A 17,217-nucleotide genomic window follows, 5' to 3' on the forward strand; every position below is an offset into this window, starting at 1 on the left:
TTACATGTTGTTACTCGTTGTTACCTGTTGTTCTAGGAGCATGTTGTTACTCGTTGTTACCTGTTGTTCTAGGAGCATGTTGTTACTCGTTGTTACCTGGTGTTCTAGGAGCATGTTGTTACTCGTTGTTACCTGGTGTTCTAGGAGCATGTTGTTACCTGTTGTTACCTGTTGTTCTAGGAGCATGTTGTTACTCGTTGTTACCTGTTGTTCTAGGAGCATGTTGTTACCTGTTGTTACCTGTTGTTCTAGGAGCATGTTGTTACCTGCTGTTACCTGTTGTTCTAGGAGCATGTTGTTACCTGTTGTTACCTGTTGTTCTAGGAGCATGTTGTTACTCGTTGTTACCTGTTGTTCTAGGAGCATGTTGTTACTCGTTGTTACCTGTTGTTCTAGGAGCATGTTGTTACTCGTTGTTACCTGGTGTTCTAGGAGCATGTTGTTACTCGTTGTTACCTGGTGTTCTAGGAGCATGTTGTTACCTGTTGTTCTAGGAGCATGTTGTTACTCGTTGTTACCTGTTGTTCTAGGAGCATGTTGTTACCTGTTGTTACCTGTTGTTCTAGGAGCATGTTGTTACCTGTTGTTACCTGTTGTTCTAGGAGCATGTTGTTACCTGTTGTTACCTGTTGTTTTAGGAGCATGTTGTTACTCGTTGTTACCTGTTGTTCTAGGAGCATGTTGTTACCTGTTGTTACCTGTTGTTCTAGGAGCATGTTGTTACCTGTTGTTACCTGTTGTTACCTGTTGTTTTAGGAGCATGTTGTTACTCGTTGTTACCTGTTGTTCTAGGAGCATGTTGTTACCTGTTGTTACCTGTTGTTACCTGTTGTTCTAGGAGTTGGTTGTTACCTGTTGTTACCTGTTGTTCTAAAATCATGTTGTTACCTGTTGTTACCTGTTGTTACCTGTTGTTACCTGTTGTTACCTGTTGTTACCTGTTGTTCTAGGAGCATGTTGTTACCTGTTGTTCTAGGAGCATGTTGTTACTCGTTGTTACCTGTTGTTCTAGGAGCATGGTGCGTATCTGTGTGTGTTCCTCCTCCTCCCCAGTGTTCTGTAACAGAGTGTATCTCAAACACTCTACTGCCGACACCACTATAGCAGCACTCTCTGACGGACTGGACACAGCACGCTCACTGGACAAGCTGCAACACACACACACACACACACTCCGGGTTAAACACTGCAGCTGGACTCTCCGATGGGATAACACACTTCCCCCCCGCCCTCTCCTCCACCACCCGCCCTCCTCCACCACCCGCCCTCTCCTTACCCTTGTATGAGACAGCTGCAGAAGGTTGTGTAGAAGTCTAGGTTAGGTGTAGTGACCTCAGAGGGTAGTTTACTGATGAGGGGTAGCAGGTTAGGGTGGAGGGCCGTGGCTAAACCTTTACCCCCATCCTTTAACAGGGACCACAGTTTAGGCAGAACAGCCTTCCCGGCGTTGACATGACTCCAACAGTCCTGGAACAGAGACAGAGACAGAGAGCGTACTGGGTAACGATGACCCAGGAAAATTACACGTTGTCCATCAACTAATAAAGCCTATGATTTAATAAATGCAAAAGCCATTTTACAAACATCTGACTGAATTCTGAAGGTGTCGAGCATTCTAGAACGGGGATGGAGTTAGGTCTTCCTCTCGTTGTGTAGTTATCTGACTTCTAGATCAATGGCATAGTTACATAAACACAAGTTTGAGGGGCTAGAGGAGGGGCTAGAGGAGGGGCTGGAGGAGGGGCTGGAGGAGGGGCTAGAGGAGGGGCTAGAGGAGAGGATGGAGGGGCTAGAGGGGCTCGAGGAGAGGATGGAGGGGCTAGAGGGGCTCGAGGAGGGGCTCGAGGAGGGGCTCGAGGAGGGGCTCGAGGAGGGGCTAGAGGAGGGGCTAGAGGAGGGGCTAGAGGAGGGGCTAGAGGAGGGGCTCGAGGAGGGGCTCGAGGAGGGGCTCGAGGAGGGGCTCGAGGAGGGGCTAGAGGAGGGGCTAGAGGAGGGGCTAGAGGAGGGGCTAGAGGAGAGGCTAGAGGAGGGGCTAGAGGAAGGGCTGCATCAATTCAGTAACAACAGACAAGCAGCATTTTGGGTAATGAGGAAGAAATCAAATGAATACGTAAATGAATTGACCTGGCGATTCATAATGTTGGAATCGGTTTTCTGATTATCGGTGAAGCCCTGTGGAAATTACGATCACCAAATACATATATACATTTTATGTCCTTTTTGGGCTTTAAAATGTGTTTATTATGATCAACTTCGATACCCACGTTGAATTATTTGGAAGTTCGCTACAAAATGGAGAATTAATTCAATACTGATCCATTCTGACTACTAGATATTTAATTAAATACTGATCCATTCTGACTACTAGATATTTAATTAAATACTGATCCATTCTGACTACTAGATATTTAATTAAATAGTGATCCATTCTGACTACTAGATATTTAATTAAATACTGATCCATTCTGACTACTAGATATTTAATTAAATAGTGACCCATTCTGACTACTAGATATTTAATTAAATACTGTTCCATTCTGACTACTAGATATTTAATTCAATACTGATCCATTCTGACTACTAGATATTTAATTAAATACTGATCCATTCTGACTACTACATATTTAATTAAATACTGATCCATTCTGACTACTACATATTTAATTAAATACTGATCCATTCTGACCACTACATTTGTGGTCACACAGGACTACATGCTGACACAGGTCAGCAGGCCACAGGAAGCTCGCTCCCTCATTCACACGGATGAAAACTGCGGTGTCACCGAGCCTGTGAAACGGAGACGGAGTTGCTGACCAATGTCTATGGGACTGACCAGAATGGAGAACAGAGGAGTCACCATGTTCTCTATTTAACAGTGCTAACAGTGCTAACAGTGCTAACAGTGCTAACAGTGCTAATAGTGCTAACAGTGCTAACAGTGCTAACAGTCGCTCTAAAAAGAGACGTAATTCTGATGATCGTATTTGCCGTCCATTTCTGGTTTTCCAATGGTGACCTGGCTCGGTTCTAGTTGACCTGGCTCGGTTCTAGGTGACCTGGCTCGGTTCTAGTTCACCTGGCTCGGTTCTAGGTGACCTGGCTCGGTTCTAGGTGACCTGGCTCGGTTCTAGGTGACCTGGCTCGGTTCTAGGTGACCTGGCTCGGTTCTAGGTGATCTGGCTCGGTTCTAGTTGACCTGGCTCGGTTCTAGGTGACCTGGCTCGGTTCTAGGTGACCTGGCTCGGTTCTAGGTGACCTGGCTCGGTTCTAGGTAACGCTGAGCTTTCAGTTTAACAGTAGGCTACCATCCGGTTCATAGACATTAAAACCAGGTTTAACTCCATCAGGCAGGATGAAAAAGACTACAACGACCACAATCCTTTCCTAGTTACGGCCACGTTCACCATGATCCTTAGCAAAAAAAAATGTTGTGTGCCATTCAACCCCTTTCAGAAATATGGCAAAGCTTGAAATAGTCCCGGGAGTTTTCCCCCTGAAGACTTACTGTTAAGGTGGAGAGCGTGTGGAGCACAGCTTCCCAGAGAGGAGGCAGCACCACAGGGTCCGTGTCGTCTATAGACAGTAGAACAGCAGGACAGACTCTGGCAGCCTCAATCTGCACCAGACCTGGTGTGTGTTCACACAGGGAAGACACCACCTCGAAGAAAGCACCACGCACCTGGAGAGAGAGAAACCAGAGGACACGTCGAGGAGGTTAGCACCTGGAGAGAGAGAGACCAGAGGACACGCCGAGGAGGTTAGCACCTGGAGAGAGAGACCAGAGGACACGCCGAGGAGGTTAGCACCTGGAGAGAGAGACCAGAGGACACGCCGAGGAGGTTAGCACCTGGAGAGAGAGACCAGAGGACACGCCGAGGAGGTTAGCACCTGGAGAGAGAGACCAGAGGACACGCCGAGGAGGTTAGCACCTGGAGAGAGAGACCAGAGGACACGCCGAGGAGGTTAGCACCCGGAGAGAGAGACCAGAGGACACGTCGAGGAGGTTAGCACCTGGAGAGAGAGACCAGAGGACACGTCGAGGAGGTTAGCACCTGGAGAGAGAGACCAGAGGACACGCCGAGGAGGTTAGCACCTGGAGGGAGAGACCAGAGGACACGCCGAGGAGGTTAGCACCCGGAGAGAGAGACCAGAGGACACGTCGAGGAGGTTAGCACCTGGAGAGAGAGACCAGAGGACACGTTGAGGAGGTTAGCACCTGGAGAGAGAGACCAGAGGACACGCCGAGGAGGTTAGCACCTGGAGAGAGAGACCAGAGGACACGTCGAGGAGGTTAGCACCTGGAGAGAGAGACCAGAGGACACGCCGAGGAGGTTAGCACCTGGAGAGAGAGACCAGAGGACACGCCGAGGAGGTTAGCACCTGGAGAGAGAGAAACCAGAGGACACGCCGAGGAGGTTAGCACCTGGAGAGAGAGACCAGAGGACACGCCGAGGAGGTTAGCACCTGGAGAGAGAGACCAGAGGACACGCCGAGGAGGTTAGTGTGGGGGGGGGGGGGGGGGGGTGTACCCCCATCTCCGTACCTGTGGGGTCTTGTGTCTGCTGTACTTCCAGAATTTGGCCTGGTTGAGGAGGTGTGTCAGTCTGTCCTGCAGGTTGTGTGTGTCTGTCTGGGGTAAGGAGGACAGCAGTCTCTTCACCCCAAGTAGAGAGCTGGTAAGCAGACGGAGGAACTTCGCCTCCCTCTCCTCCTCTGGAACACTCCTCATAACACATCATCAAGAGGTTAATGAATCAGTCTCTACCTCTGCTGCTGGCCAAACACATCATCAACAGGTCAATTAATCAGTCTCTACCTCTGCTGCTGGCCTAACATATCATCAACAGGTTAAACCAGTTATGCATTAGGGGGCGCTATTAAACATTTTGGATGAAAAACGTTCCCGTTTTAAACAAGATATTTTGTCACGAAAAGATGCTCGACTATGCATATAATTGACAGCTTTGGAAAGAAAACACTCTGACGTTTCCAAAACTGCAAAGATATTGTCTGCGAGTGCCACAGAACTGATGTTACAGGAGAAACCCAGATAAAAATCCAACCAGGAAGTGCTGCATTTTTTGAAACCGCCTCATGCCAATGACTCCTTATATGGCTGTGAATGAGCTACGAATGAGCTTAGGCTTTCCACTTATTCTCCAAGGTGTCTACAGCATTGTGACGTCTTTTTAGGCATTTCCATTGAAGAATAGCCATAAGGGACCATATATAGCAAGTGGTCACATGGTGTCTCCCGCAGAAAATCTCCCGTAAAATACTGAGGTAGCCATTTTTCCAATCGCTTCTTATGAGAAACCAATTGCCTCGACGGATATATTATCGAATATGTTTGTTAAAAACACCTTGAGGATGGATCCTAAACAACGTTTGCCGTGTTTCGGTCGATATTATGGAGCAAAATTTGAAAAAAGTTTGCCGTTATAGTTGCAGCATTTTCCGGTCGATTTCTCAGCCAAGCATGATGAAGAAACGGGAGCTTTTTCGCCTACAAAAATAATATTTTGGGAAAAAAGGAACATTTGCTATCTAACTGGGAGTCTCCTGAGTGAAAACATCCGAAGTTCTTCAAAGGTAAATGATTTAATTTGGTTGATTTTCTTATTTTCGTGAAAATGTTGCCTGCTGCCAGTAGAGCCTAGCATAGCATTATTCCATTATAAACTTGCACAAATGCTTGTCTAGCGTTGGCTGTAACGCATATTTTGAAAATCTGAGACGACAGTGTTGTTAACAAAAGGCTAAGCTTGTTTGAATATATTTATTTCATTTGCGATTTTCATGAATAGCAAACGTATTTATGTTCGTTGCGTCATGCTAATTCGTTTGAGGCTATGATTACGCTCCCGGATACGGGATTGTTCGTCGCTAGAGGTTAACGAATCAGTCTCTACCTCTGCTGCTGGCCTATCAGCCCCTAGCCAGGGTTATTTAGCCAGCACTACAGATCACAGCTTCTCTGGCATTATGGGTATGACTTCATTCTTCCTTATAGTCAAGGACCCTGCTTACTGTGGGTGCTAAACAGCAGTCATATGTTATATGAAAATAGATGAACTACTCACTGTGGGTCACTTAGGGTGTCTGCCGTCTCCTTCAGCAAGTTGTCTTGAAGTACCTGAAGTTTAACATCACAATCATCATCGTCCTCTCTATCACAATCATCATCGTCCTCTCTATCGCAATCATCATCGTCTCTATCACAATCATCATCCTCTCTATCGCAATCATCGTCCTCTCTATCACAATCATCATCGTCCTCTCTATCACAATCATCATCGTCCTCTCTATCACAATCATCATCGTCCTCTCTATCACAATCATCATCGTCCTCTCTATCACAATCATCATCGTCCTCTCTATCACAATCATCATCGTCTCTATCACAATCATCGTCGTCTCTATCACAATCATCATCCTCTCTATCACAATCATCATCCTCTCTATCACAATCATCATCCTCTCTATCACAATCATCATCCTCTCTATCACAATCATCATCCTCTCTATCACAATCATCGTCCTCTCTATCACAATCATCATCGTCTCTATCACAATCATCATCGTCTCTATCACAATCACCATCGTCACTATCACAATCATCGTCACTATCACAATCATCGTCACTATCACAATCATCGTCGTCTCTATCACCATCATCATCGTCTCTATCACCATCATCATCGTCTCTATCACCATCATCATCATCATCAGTCACTATGACAATTATCGTCACTATCACAATCATCGTCACTATCACAATCATCATCATCACTATCACCATCATCATCGTCACAATCATCATCATCACTATCACAATCATCGTCACAATCATCATCATCACTATCACAATCATCGTCACAATCAATCATCGTCACAATCATCATCATCGTCACAATCACAATCATCGTCACAATCATCATCATCGTCACAATCACAATCATCATCACTATCACAATCATCATCATCACTATCACAATCATCGTCACAATCATCATCATCGTCACAATCACAATCATCGTCACAATCATCATCATCGTCACTATCACAATCATCATCACAATCATCATCACAATCATCATCACAATCATCATCACAATCATCATCACAATCATCATCACAATCATCGTCACAATCACAATCATCATCACTATCACAATCATCATCATCACTATCACAATCATCATCATCACTATCACAATCATCATCACAATCATCATCATCGTCACAATCATCATCACAATCATCATCATCGTCACAATCATCATCATCACAATCATCATCATCACAATCATCATCATCATCATCAGGTTAAAGACCTCTTCATCATTTTGATAATCATCTCCCTCAACACCATCCCACCTAACACAACACCCCCTCAATTTACTATAATATAGACTACTGACAGTGAAGACCACTCTCTATACTATAGTATAGACTACTGACAGTGAAGACCTCTATACTATAGTATAGACTACTGACAGTGAAGACCACTCTCTATACTATAGTATAGACTACTGACAGTGAAGACCTCTCTCTGTACTATAGTATAGACTACTGACAGTGAAGACCACTCTCTATACTATAGTATAGACTACTGACAGTGAAGACCACTCTCTATACTATAGTATAGACTACTGACAGTGAAGACCACTCTCTATACTATAGTATAGACTACTGACAGTGAAGACCACTCTCTATACTATAGTATAGACTACTGACAGTGAAGACCACTCTCTATACTATAGTATAGACTACTGACAGTGAAGACCACTCTATACTATAGTATAGACTACTGACAGTGAAGACCACTCTCTATACTATAGTATAGACTACTGACAGTGAAGACCTCTCTCTGTACTATAGTATAGACTACTGACAGTGAAGACCTCTCTCTATACTATAGTATAGACTACTGACAGTGAAGACCACTCTCTATACTATAGTATAGACTACTGACAGTGAAGACCTCTCTCTATACTATAGTATAGACTACTGACAGTGAAGACCACTCTCTATACTATAGTATAGACTACTGACAGTGAAGACCACTCTCTGTACTATAGTATAGACTACTGACAGTGAAGACCACTCTCTATACTATAGTATAGACTACTGATAGTGAAGACCACTCTCTATACTATAGTATAGACTACTGACAGTGAAGACCTCTCTCTATACTATAGTATAGACTACTGACAGTGAAGACCACTCTCTATACTATAGTATAGACTACTGACAGTGAAGACCTCTATACTATAATATAGACTACTGACAGTGAAGACCTCTCTCTGTACTATAGTATAGACTACTGACAGTGAAGACCACTCTCTATACTATAGTATAGACTACTGACAGTGAAGACCACTCTCTATACTATAGTATAGACTACTGACAGTGAAGACCTCTATACTATAATATAGACTACTGACAGTGAAGACCTCTCTCTATACTATAGTATAGACTACTGACAGTGAAGACCACTCTCTATACTATAGTATAGACTACTGACAGTGAAGACCACTCTCTATACTATAGTATAGACTACTGACAGTGAAGACCACTCTATACTATAGTATAGACTACAGACAGTGAAGACCACTCTCTATACTATAGTATAGACTACTGACAGTGAAGACCTCTCTCTGTACTATAGTATAGACTACTGACAGTGAAGACCTCTCTCTATACTATAGTATAGACTACTGACAGTGAAGACCACTCTCTATACTATAGTATAGACTACTGACAGTGAAGACCTCTCTCTGTACTATAGTATAGACTACTGACAGTGAAGACCACTCTCTATACTATAGTATAGACTACTGACAGTGAAGACCTCTCTCTATACTATAGTATAGACTACTGATAGTGAAGACCACTCTCTATACTATAGTATAGACTACTGACAGTGAAGACCTCTCTCTATACTATGGTATAGACTACTGACAGTGAAGACCACTCTCTATACTATAATATAGAGTACTGACAGTGAAGACCTCTATACTATAATATAGACTACTGACAGTGAAGACCACTCTCTATACTATAGTATAGACTACTGACAGTGAAGACCACTCTCTATACTATAGTATAGACTACTGACAGTGAAGACCTCTCTCTATACTATAGACTACTGACAGTGAAGACCACTCTCTATACTATAGTATAGACTACTGACAGTGAAGACCTCTCTCTATAATATAGACTACTGACAGTGAAGACCTCTCTCTATAGTATAATATAGACTACTCACAGTGAGAACCTCGTCCTTGCAGAAGCTAAGAGCCTCAGCCTGTTTGCTGGGGGGGAAGGCTGCGCTGAAGGCCTGGCAGGCAGCAGAGGCAGCGGGAGGATAGCTGTCACACTGAGACAGCAGCCAGTGGCCCATCACACTCTTCAGGTAGGGAGCAAGACTACGCCGCACCTAGGGTTATACAGAGATCAATGGGTTATAGAGAGATCAATGGGTTATTCAGAGATCAATGGGTTATTCAGAGATCAATGGGTTATTCAGAGATCAATGGGTTATAGAGAGATCAATGGGTTATAGAGAGATCAATGGGTTATACAGAGATCAATGGGTTATAGAGAGATCAATGGGTTATAGAGAGATCAATGGGTTATTCAGAGATCAATGGGTTATTCAGAGATCAATGGGTTATTCAGAGATCAATGGGTTATAGAGAGATCAATGGGTTATTCAGAGATCAATGGGTTATAGAGAGATCAATGGGTTATTCAGAGATCAATGGGTTATTCAGAGATCAATGGGTTATTCAGAGATCAATGGGTTATAGAGAGATCAATGGGTTATTCAGAGATCAATGGGTTATAGAGAGATCAATGGGTTATAGAGAGATCAATGGGTTATTCAGAGATCAATGGGTTATTCAGAGATCAATGGGTTATTCAGAGATCAATGGGTTATTCAGAGATCAATGGGTTATTCAGAGATCAATGGGTTATTCAGAGATCAATGGGTTATAGAGAGATCAATGGGTTATTCAGAGATCAATGGGTTATTCAGAGATCAATGGGTTATAGAGAGATCAATGGGTTATTCAGAGATCAATGGGTTATAGAGAGATCAATGGATTATAGAGAGATCAATGGGTTATAGAGAGATCAATGGGTTATAGAGAGATCAATGGGTTATTCAGAGATCAATGGGTTATTCAGAGATCAATGGCTTATAGAGAGATCAATGGGTTATTCAGAGATCAATGGCTTATAGAGAGATCAATGGGTTATTCAGAGATCAATGGGTTATAGAGAGATCAATGGGTTATAGAGAGATCAATGGGTTATAGAGAGATCAATGGGTTATAGAGAGATCAATGGGTTATAGAGAGCTCAATGGGTTATTCAGAGATCAATGGGTTATAGAGAGATCAATGGGTTATAGAGAGATCAATGGGTTATAGAGAGATCAATGGGTTATAGAGAGATCAATGGGTTATTCAGAGATCAATGGGTTATTCAGAGATCAATGGGTTATTCAGAGATCAATGGGTTATTCAGAGATCAATGGGTTATAGAGAGATCAATGGGTTATAGAGAGATCAATGGGTTATTCAGAGATCAATGGGTTATAGAGAGATCAATGGGTTATAGAGAGATCAATGGGTTATAGAGAGATCAATGGGTTATTCAGAGATCAATGGGTTATAGAGAGATCAATGGGTTATAGAGAGATCAATGGGTTATTCAGAGATCAATGGGTTATACAGAGATCAATGGGTTATACAGCGATCAATGGGTTATACAGAGATCAATGGGTTATAGAGAGATCAATGGGTTATTCAGAGATCAATGGGTTATTCAGAGATCAATGGGTTATACAGAGATCAATGGGTTATTCAGAGATCAATGGGTTATTCAGAGATCAATGGGTTATAGAGAGATCAATGGGTTATAGAGAGATCAATGGGTTATAGAGAGATCAATGGGTTATACAGAGATCAATGGGTTATTCAGAGATCAATGGGTTATAGAGATCAATGGGTTATTCAGAGATCAATGGGTTATAGAGAGATCAATGGGTTATTCAGAGATCAATGGCTTATAGAGAGATCAATGGGTTATTCAGAGATCAATGGGTTATAGAGAGATCAATGGGTTATAGAGAGATCAATGGGTTATAGAGAGATCAATGGGTTATTCAGAGATCAATGGGTTATAGAGAGATCAATGGGTTATTCAGAGATCAATGGGTTATAGAGAGATCAATGGGTTATAGAGAGATCAATGGGTTATTCAGAGATCAATGGGTTATTCAGAGATCAATGGGTTATTCCGTCTCCCACCTTCAGGACCAGCTGTAAAAACGCCTGCTGGGTGGCCTCTCTCACACGTCGGTCGTGGTCCTGAAATCAACAACATCAGAGTTCAAGTCCCACAAGGATCACATACAATATGCAAACACTTAAGACCCCCCCCCCCCCCCCTAACATCTCACTAAGACTCACCATTGAAATCTTGCAGTAGATCCTGGGCCAGTAAGGCAGAACTCCTTTAACGACCTCTGAGTCCCGCTCCTGACACATAGCCCCAAACTCCTGCACTGCCTGTAGGGGAGAAACAGAGAGCAAAATGTCAGAGCCTCCAGGACAGGGCTGGTGTGTGTGTGCACACAAGTCTAGAACATTCTTCTCCCAAGGGAACTGAAGCGACTGGTACTCTATCAGTCTTTATGGTATGTTGGTACTCTATCAGTCTTTATGGTATGTTGGTCCTCTATCAGTCTTCATGGTGTGTTGGTACTCTATCAGTCTTTATGGTGTGTTGGTACTCTATCAGTCTTTATGGTGAGTTGGTACTCTATCAGTCTTCATGGTGTGTTGGTCCTCTATCAGTCTTCATGGTGTGTTGGTCCTCTATCAGTCTTCATGGTATGTTGGTACTCTATCAGTCTTCATGCTATGTTGGTACTCTATCAGTCTTCATGGTGTGTTGGTACTCTATCAGTCTTCATGGTGTGTTGGTCCTCTATCAGTCTTCATGGTGTGTTGGTACTCTATCAGTCTTTATGGTATGTTGGTACTCTATCAGTCTTTATGGTGTGTTGGTACTATCAGTCTTTATGGTGTGTTGGTACTCTATCAGTCTTCATGGTATGTTGGTACTCTATCAGTCTTCATGCTATGTTGGTACTCTATCAGTCTTCATGGTGTGTTGGTACTCTATCAGTCTTCATGGTGTGTTGGTCCTCTATCAGTCTTCATGGTATGCTGCCGGTATTTTATTTTAATCTGCCCATGTTTTTTTTAGAGCCCAATTCAAACAGTCCCATTTTTTACCGCATTCTAGCTCAGATAAGCTTTTTATATCTCCTGCGCGGAGGGAGGTGTTTAGGATCGGAGGGAGACGTTTAGGAGCGGAGGGAGACGTTTAGGAGTGGAGGGAGACGTTTAGGAGTGGAGGGAGACGTTTAGGAGTGGAGGTAGACGTGGACCGATGTGCTGGCTAGTGTAGGAGTGGAGGTAAACATGAACCGATGTTCTGGCTAGTGTAGGAGTGGAGGTAGACGTGGACCGATGTGCTGGCTAGTGTAGGAGTGGAGGTAGACGTGGACCGATGTGCTGGCTAGTGTAGGAGTGGAGGTAGACGTGGACCGATGTGCTGGCTAGTGTAGGAGTGGAGGTAGACGTGGACCGATGTGCTGGCTAGTGTAGGAGTGGAGGTAGACGTGGACCGATGTGCTGGCTAGTGTAGGAGTGGAGGTAAACATGGACCGATGTGCTGGCTAGTGTAGGAGTGGAGGTAGACGTGGACCGATGTGCTGGCTAGTGTAGGAGTGGAGGTAGACATGGACCGATGTGGGTCTATTTTAATAAAATCCATTGAATATACACCATCACAAAGAAACCCATCATTAAATAGTTTTAGGCAGGTCCTAAGAAACATTATAGACCGATAAAATATTCATTTATTTAACTCTACACAAACAAAAACATATTTTTCTAAATATTAGCTAGCTGGCTAGCATTTATGAGTCCAGCAAACACGTTTCCTCACACGCTAGGAACGCATTTCCTCCGGTGTTATAATGAAAAGGTCTATTTCGGCGCCAAAACACAAGATTTATGGAGACTTGTGGGAGGACTGCTGATGACGTCACCCACACTGTATGTTCTTTCGGTAGTCTGATTGGTCCAGACTGAGGCGAAATCTGCATACGATGCATCCCAGACCACACCCCCCCCCCGAAGAGGTCAGACAGATCTGAACACAAAACCAGACCACAAAACGACTTTTGGGTGCGTCTACACCCGTCTTTTCAAATGTGATCTTCGTATTCTGATAGCAAAAGTCGCATGTAAGTGTTAAGTGTAGACACGACTTCAAAGCAGCGCGAAACGATGCTGAAATAGTTGACCACACGTGGGTAGGCTATTGATTCAAATCCTATTATAAGGATTGGATTACTTTGGGAGTCAACAATTCAACTGTACTAGCCTACGTTATTACAATATTTTTTGTAATTCAGTGATATTTATTCCCACAGTAATTCGTTCTGGATACATCTAGTTGTGGTTTAGAAAACAGAGAATTTTTATTTTTTATTTTATTTTATTTCAACCTTTATTTAACCAGGTAGGCAAGTTGAGAACAAGTTCTCAGTTACAATTGCGACCTGGCCAAGATAAAGCAAAGCAGTTCGACACAAACAACAACACAGAGTTACACATGGAGTAAAACAAACATACAGTCAATAATACAGTAGAAAAATAAGTCTATATACAATGTGAGCAAATGAGCTGAGATAAGGGAGGTAAAGGCAAAAAAAAGCCATGGTGGCAAAGTAAATACAATATAGCAAGTAAAACACTGGAATGGTAGATTTGCAGTGGAAGAATGTGCAAAGTAGAGATAAAAATAATGGGGTGCAAAGGAGCAAAATAAATAAATAAATACAGTAGGGGAAGAGGTAGTTGTTTGGGATAAATTATAGATGGGCTATGTACAAGTGCATGTGGTGGGTTATGTGAAGAGACGGGTGAAGTGACACGCCTCACAACGTTTTACCAGGATGAGTAGTAACGGGCGCTGCCTAGCAACCATCAAAAGCTTAAATAGTGCGTACCAATGCTGCCTCAGCATTACCAGCTACTAGATGACGCGATATGGTCATTCCAGCATCTGCATTGGCCGTAAAGCATTTACTGCGATGCGGCCTCTGTAGAAGTCAGGGCATTAATACTTCTTGAACTTCGCGGAACAGAACAGAGCTGTTGTGTAGGAAGATGTCAAGGAAGCGAGTTCGTGAATTTACAGGATGTACCTACCATCAACCAATCCTGCCAATGTGGAGCCCTCCACATCATTACAAAATTTGGGAGGCGCGATGCAGTACAAAGGTTGATTTGGCCTCTGTAAAAGTGTATATCTCTTTCCTTCTATTTCTCTAAGATCTTACCTTCAGTTTGGTGACTGTGTCTCTCTTAGATAGTTTCCTCAACACCAGGCGGAAGTCAGCATCAACCAGGTTGTCAATCTCCTCTGCCCCATGGACAGCAGGCACATAGCCCGGCTCTGTGGTCGTAGTGGTGCCGAACCCCACGAACCCGGGAACGACACCACTCTCCCGGGCCAGCAACTCGGCAGCCCGCCCGCTGCTGGACGGCTGGTGGTGGAAAATTGAACGAAATGTCAGATTCACAACTGGAGTTGTTAGGTAGTTATTTAGCACATTGACCATAACATTACCATAAGTAACACCGGGTAGCTCACTGACAAACTAGTCAATTGATTTCTAAGTTTGATTGTGTCAAACATGACATTCTGGAAAGTTATGCTGGCGTGAACTTTGAATTGGCAAGTTAACGTTACCTAATGGGTCGGTGCCAACCGGGATCCTTGGGAATAGGACATCCCAACTCTGATCAACACACCATTGAAGTTGACATTTAAAACGGTATGGGTAAGAGGTTATGATTTAGGGTAGGGAAGTCCCAATGATCCCGGATATCACCCAGCTTGTCTAATGTTTTGTAGCTAGCTAAGCTAACTACACAGATATCGTGACTAACGTTAGAATAGCGAGATAATGTTTATCTGGCTCAATCGATAGCAGAGGCGAGGTAACTTACCCGGACGTTTCCTTTCGTTCGCTGTTTATTCTTTCCTCCCATTTTATGTATTTATTTTTTTTACAGATTAAGTTAACTTTCAAACATTAGATAACGAGCCAAAGCCACAAAAAAAAAAGCATGGGGTTTGAAAATGGAAAACACGTCACTACAGTTACCCGGAAAAACCGTAAAAAAATACCGGAAACACGTCATCATAGCGCAGCTAGAACAAGGAGCAAGATGTTTCACCGGATGTGCAAAAAAGACTCCTGAATACTAGTAGACCACATAAAAACCAAAACATATGTTTCACCGGATGTATAAATCTGAAGAATGGAAATATGAAGAGAGAAAACCCAGTGGCCAACAAGTGGAGCGAGATGGAACTGGACCTACTTTCTGCTGATCGTGGAAAAGGACGATCTCAATAAAGTTTTCTGTTCTCAAAGCAATAATCTGTTAAGAACAGAATACACTGAGTTTTGTAGACGTGACCCTATAACAACATGTTTGTTGTTTACAAGGAGTGCACGGGCGAAGTGACTTATTGCACATGTGTACCTCACAGTGAAGTTATTCACTAACGGGAATATGCAAATATGTATTTCTATAAACTAGAGTTCCAGTGAGGATTTCCTACACTGAAAAATGTGTTACAGCTGTTGATAAGTCATTGATAATAATACAGCAATTGTTTTCATGTCATAACATTAATATATATAAGGGGGGGGGGGGGGGTCATAGCTATTTGCAATAAAATTCATGTTTAACCCTTTATCATGGTTGGTGTCTTGATGGATTTGTCCAAATTCCTGTGCCATAAAACACAACTTTTCTGTCCTTGCATTTACGGCAGTGTAAGTTTTTGTTATATTAAGCATTAGTCAGTTAAATTAGATATTGAACTTGAACCGTGTAAAAATCTGACCGTTTTCTGTTGTTGTACAGAGGTCTCAGAAACGCAGTGTAACTTCTGTAGTGTGTATTGTCTCCTTATATTACAGGGTGAAAACCGTTTTCATGGGCACACAAATCCTAAATAATAAATGCGATGGCAAAAATCGAATGCTTCTAAAACCAACACACAAAAAAAAGTCACCTTATCTTGATACTTACAAAGCCTGAATTGATGCTGTTATTAATAAGTGGTTCTTCAATAATGATGTATAATACTTGTTGGATGTTGGACTAGTTGCATATTCATTTAGTATTCAGCTGATTAGTGGTTTTCAAACATTATCATCAGATCCAGGAAGGAGTTTTCTGAATGACAGTCAAGTGTTGAACAACAACAGTTCATGGAGAAACCAGCTTCCCCCTGAAACTAAGACAGCAGAGCTAATGGCCTGCATCTAATTTATTTCTTTACGCTCTTTGCATGCTTTGGGGGGGCTATTTTAGGCCCAATATGTACAATTATATAATATTGAGGTCCTTAAAAATCACAATTTTAGAGCTTGAAAAATAATTTGTCTTGCCAATGTCTGTATGAACACTGCTTAAAGAATGTATAGTCCTAGACATGTTGTTGGATACAGTGGCATTCGGAAAGTATTCAGACCCCTTGACTTTTTCCACATTTTGTTACGTTACAGCCTTGTTCTAAAATGGATGAAATTACAAGTATAAAGATCCTTTGCTATGCGACTCCACATTGATCTCAGACAGAATGGTCCAACCTGATCTTGACTCCTGCCGGCTGCCTTTAAATTTTGAAGATATTTCTGTAAGGGGTCCTTATTGCAGTGTAATTACAAGAGTAATGACACTGTTACGAGTGTTGTAGTTCATTGTAATAACTCAGTTACAAGTGTAATAACAACATGTAACTGGTGATAATTGCAGTCTGTAATTACAGAGGTGCAACAACGAATGTTTGTTACCACGTTTGTTCCAAATGGGCAAGTTTCCACAAAATTCACCGATTTAGTGCTTCCTTTCTTCTCAGCTGCATCCGATTTAGTAATAACTATCACAAGGTTGTAATCTCTTGTGGACAGATTTATGCGACATTTCGTTGTGTTACAGCCTAAAATCAAAATGGATTAAAAAATATTTAAAGAATCTCACCCATCTACAACACTTCAATGAAAACATGTTTTTTTTTGCCATTTTTTGC

General features: G+C 42.6%; 1 protein-coding gene and 1 long non-coding RNA gene across 3 annotated transcripts in view; one reads left to right on the top strand and one right to left on the bottom strand.

The window, feature by feature from the left end:
• Positions 1–15,328, bottom strand: part of ltn1 (listerin E3 ubiquitin protein ligase 1) — a 69,401-nt gene extending 54,073 nt beyond the window's left edge. The window contains exons 1-10 of one of the 2 annotated variants that reach the window (XM_090226342.1): positions 15,117–15,328; positions 14,444–14,650; positions 11,493–11,591; positions 11,331–11,390; positions 9,278–9,448; positions 6,087–6,139; positions 4,547–4,727; positions 3,509–3,682; positions 1,277–1,467; positions 1,001–1,148 (exon numbers count right to left, since the gene is read on the bottom strand). In XM_090226342.1, coding sequence (XP_090082468.1) covers positions 1,001–1,148; positions 1,277–1,467; positions 3,509–3,682; positions 4,547–4,727; positions 6,087–6,139; positions 9,278–9,448; positions 11,331–11,390; positions 11,493–11,591; positions 14,444–14,650; positions 15,117–15,158 — 1,326 coding nt within the window. In that variant the 5' untranslated portion in view covers positions 15,159–15,328. The remainder of the gene's footprint in view (positions 1–1,000; positions 1,149–1,276; positions 1,468–3,508; positions 3,683–4,546; positions 4,728–6,086; positions 6,140–9,277; positions 9,449–11,330; positions 11,391–11,492; positions 11,592–14,443; positions 14,651–15,116) is intronic. The other variant, XM_090226343.1, reaches the window with a different exon arrangement.
• The window catches only part of LOC149970321 (uncharacterized), a 225,759-nt gene that overhangs the window by 113,312 nt on the left and 95,230 nt on the right, over positions 1–17,217 (top strand). The gene's annotated exons all lie outside the window — the stretch shown is intronic.

This window comes from Oncorhynchus mykiss, chromosome 29 (genome assembly GCF_057628025.1).
Source record: "Oncorhynchus mykiss isolate SJ-2025 chromosome 29, ASM5762802v1, whole genome shotgun sequence".
Classification (NCBI taxonomy): Eukaryota; Metazoa; Chordata; class Actinopteri; order Salmoniformes; family Salmonidae; genus Oncorhynchus; species Oncorhynchus mykiss.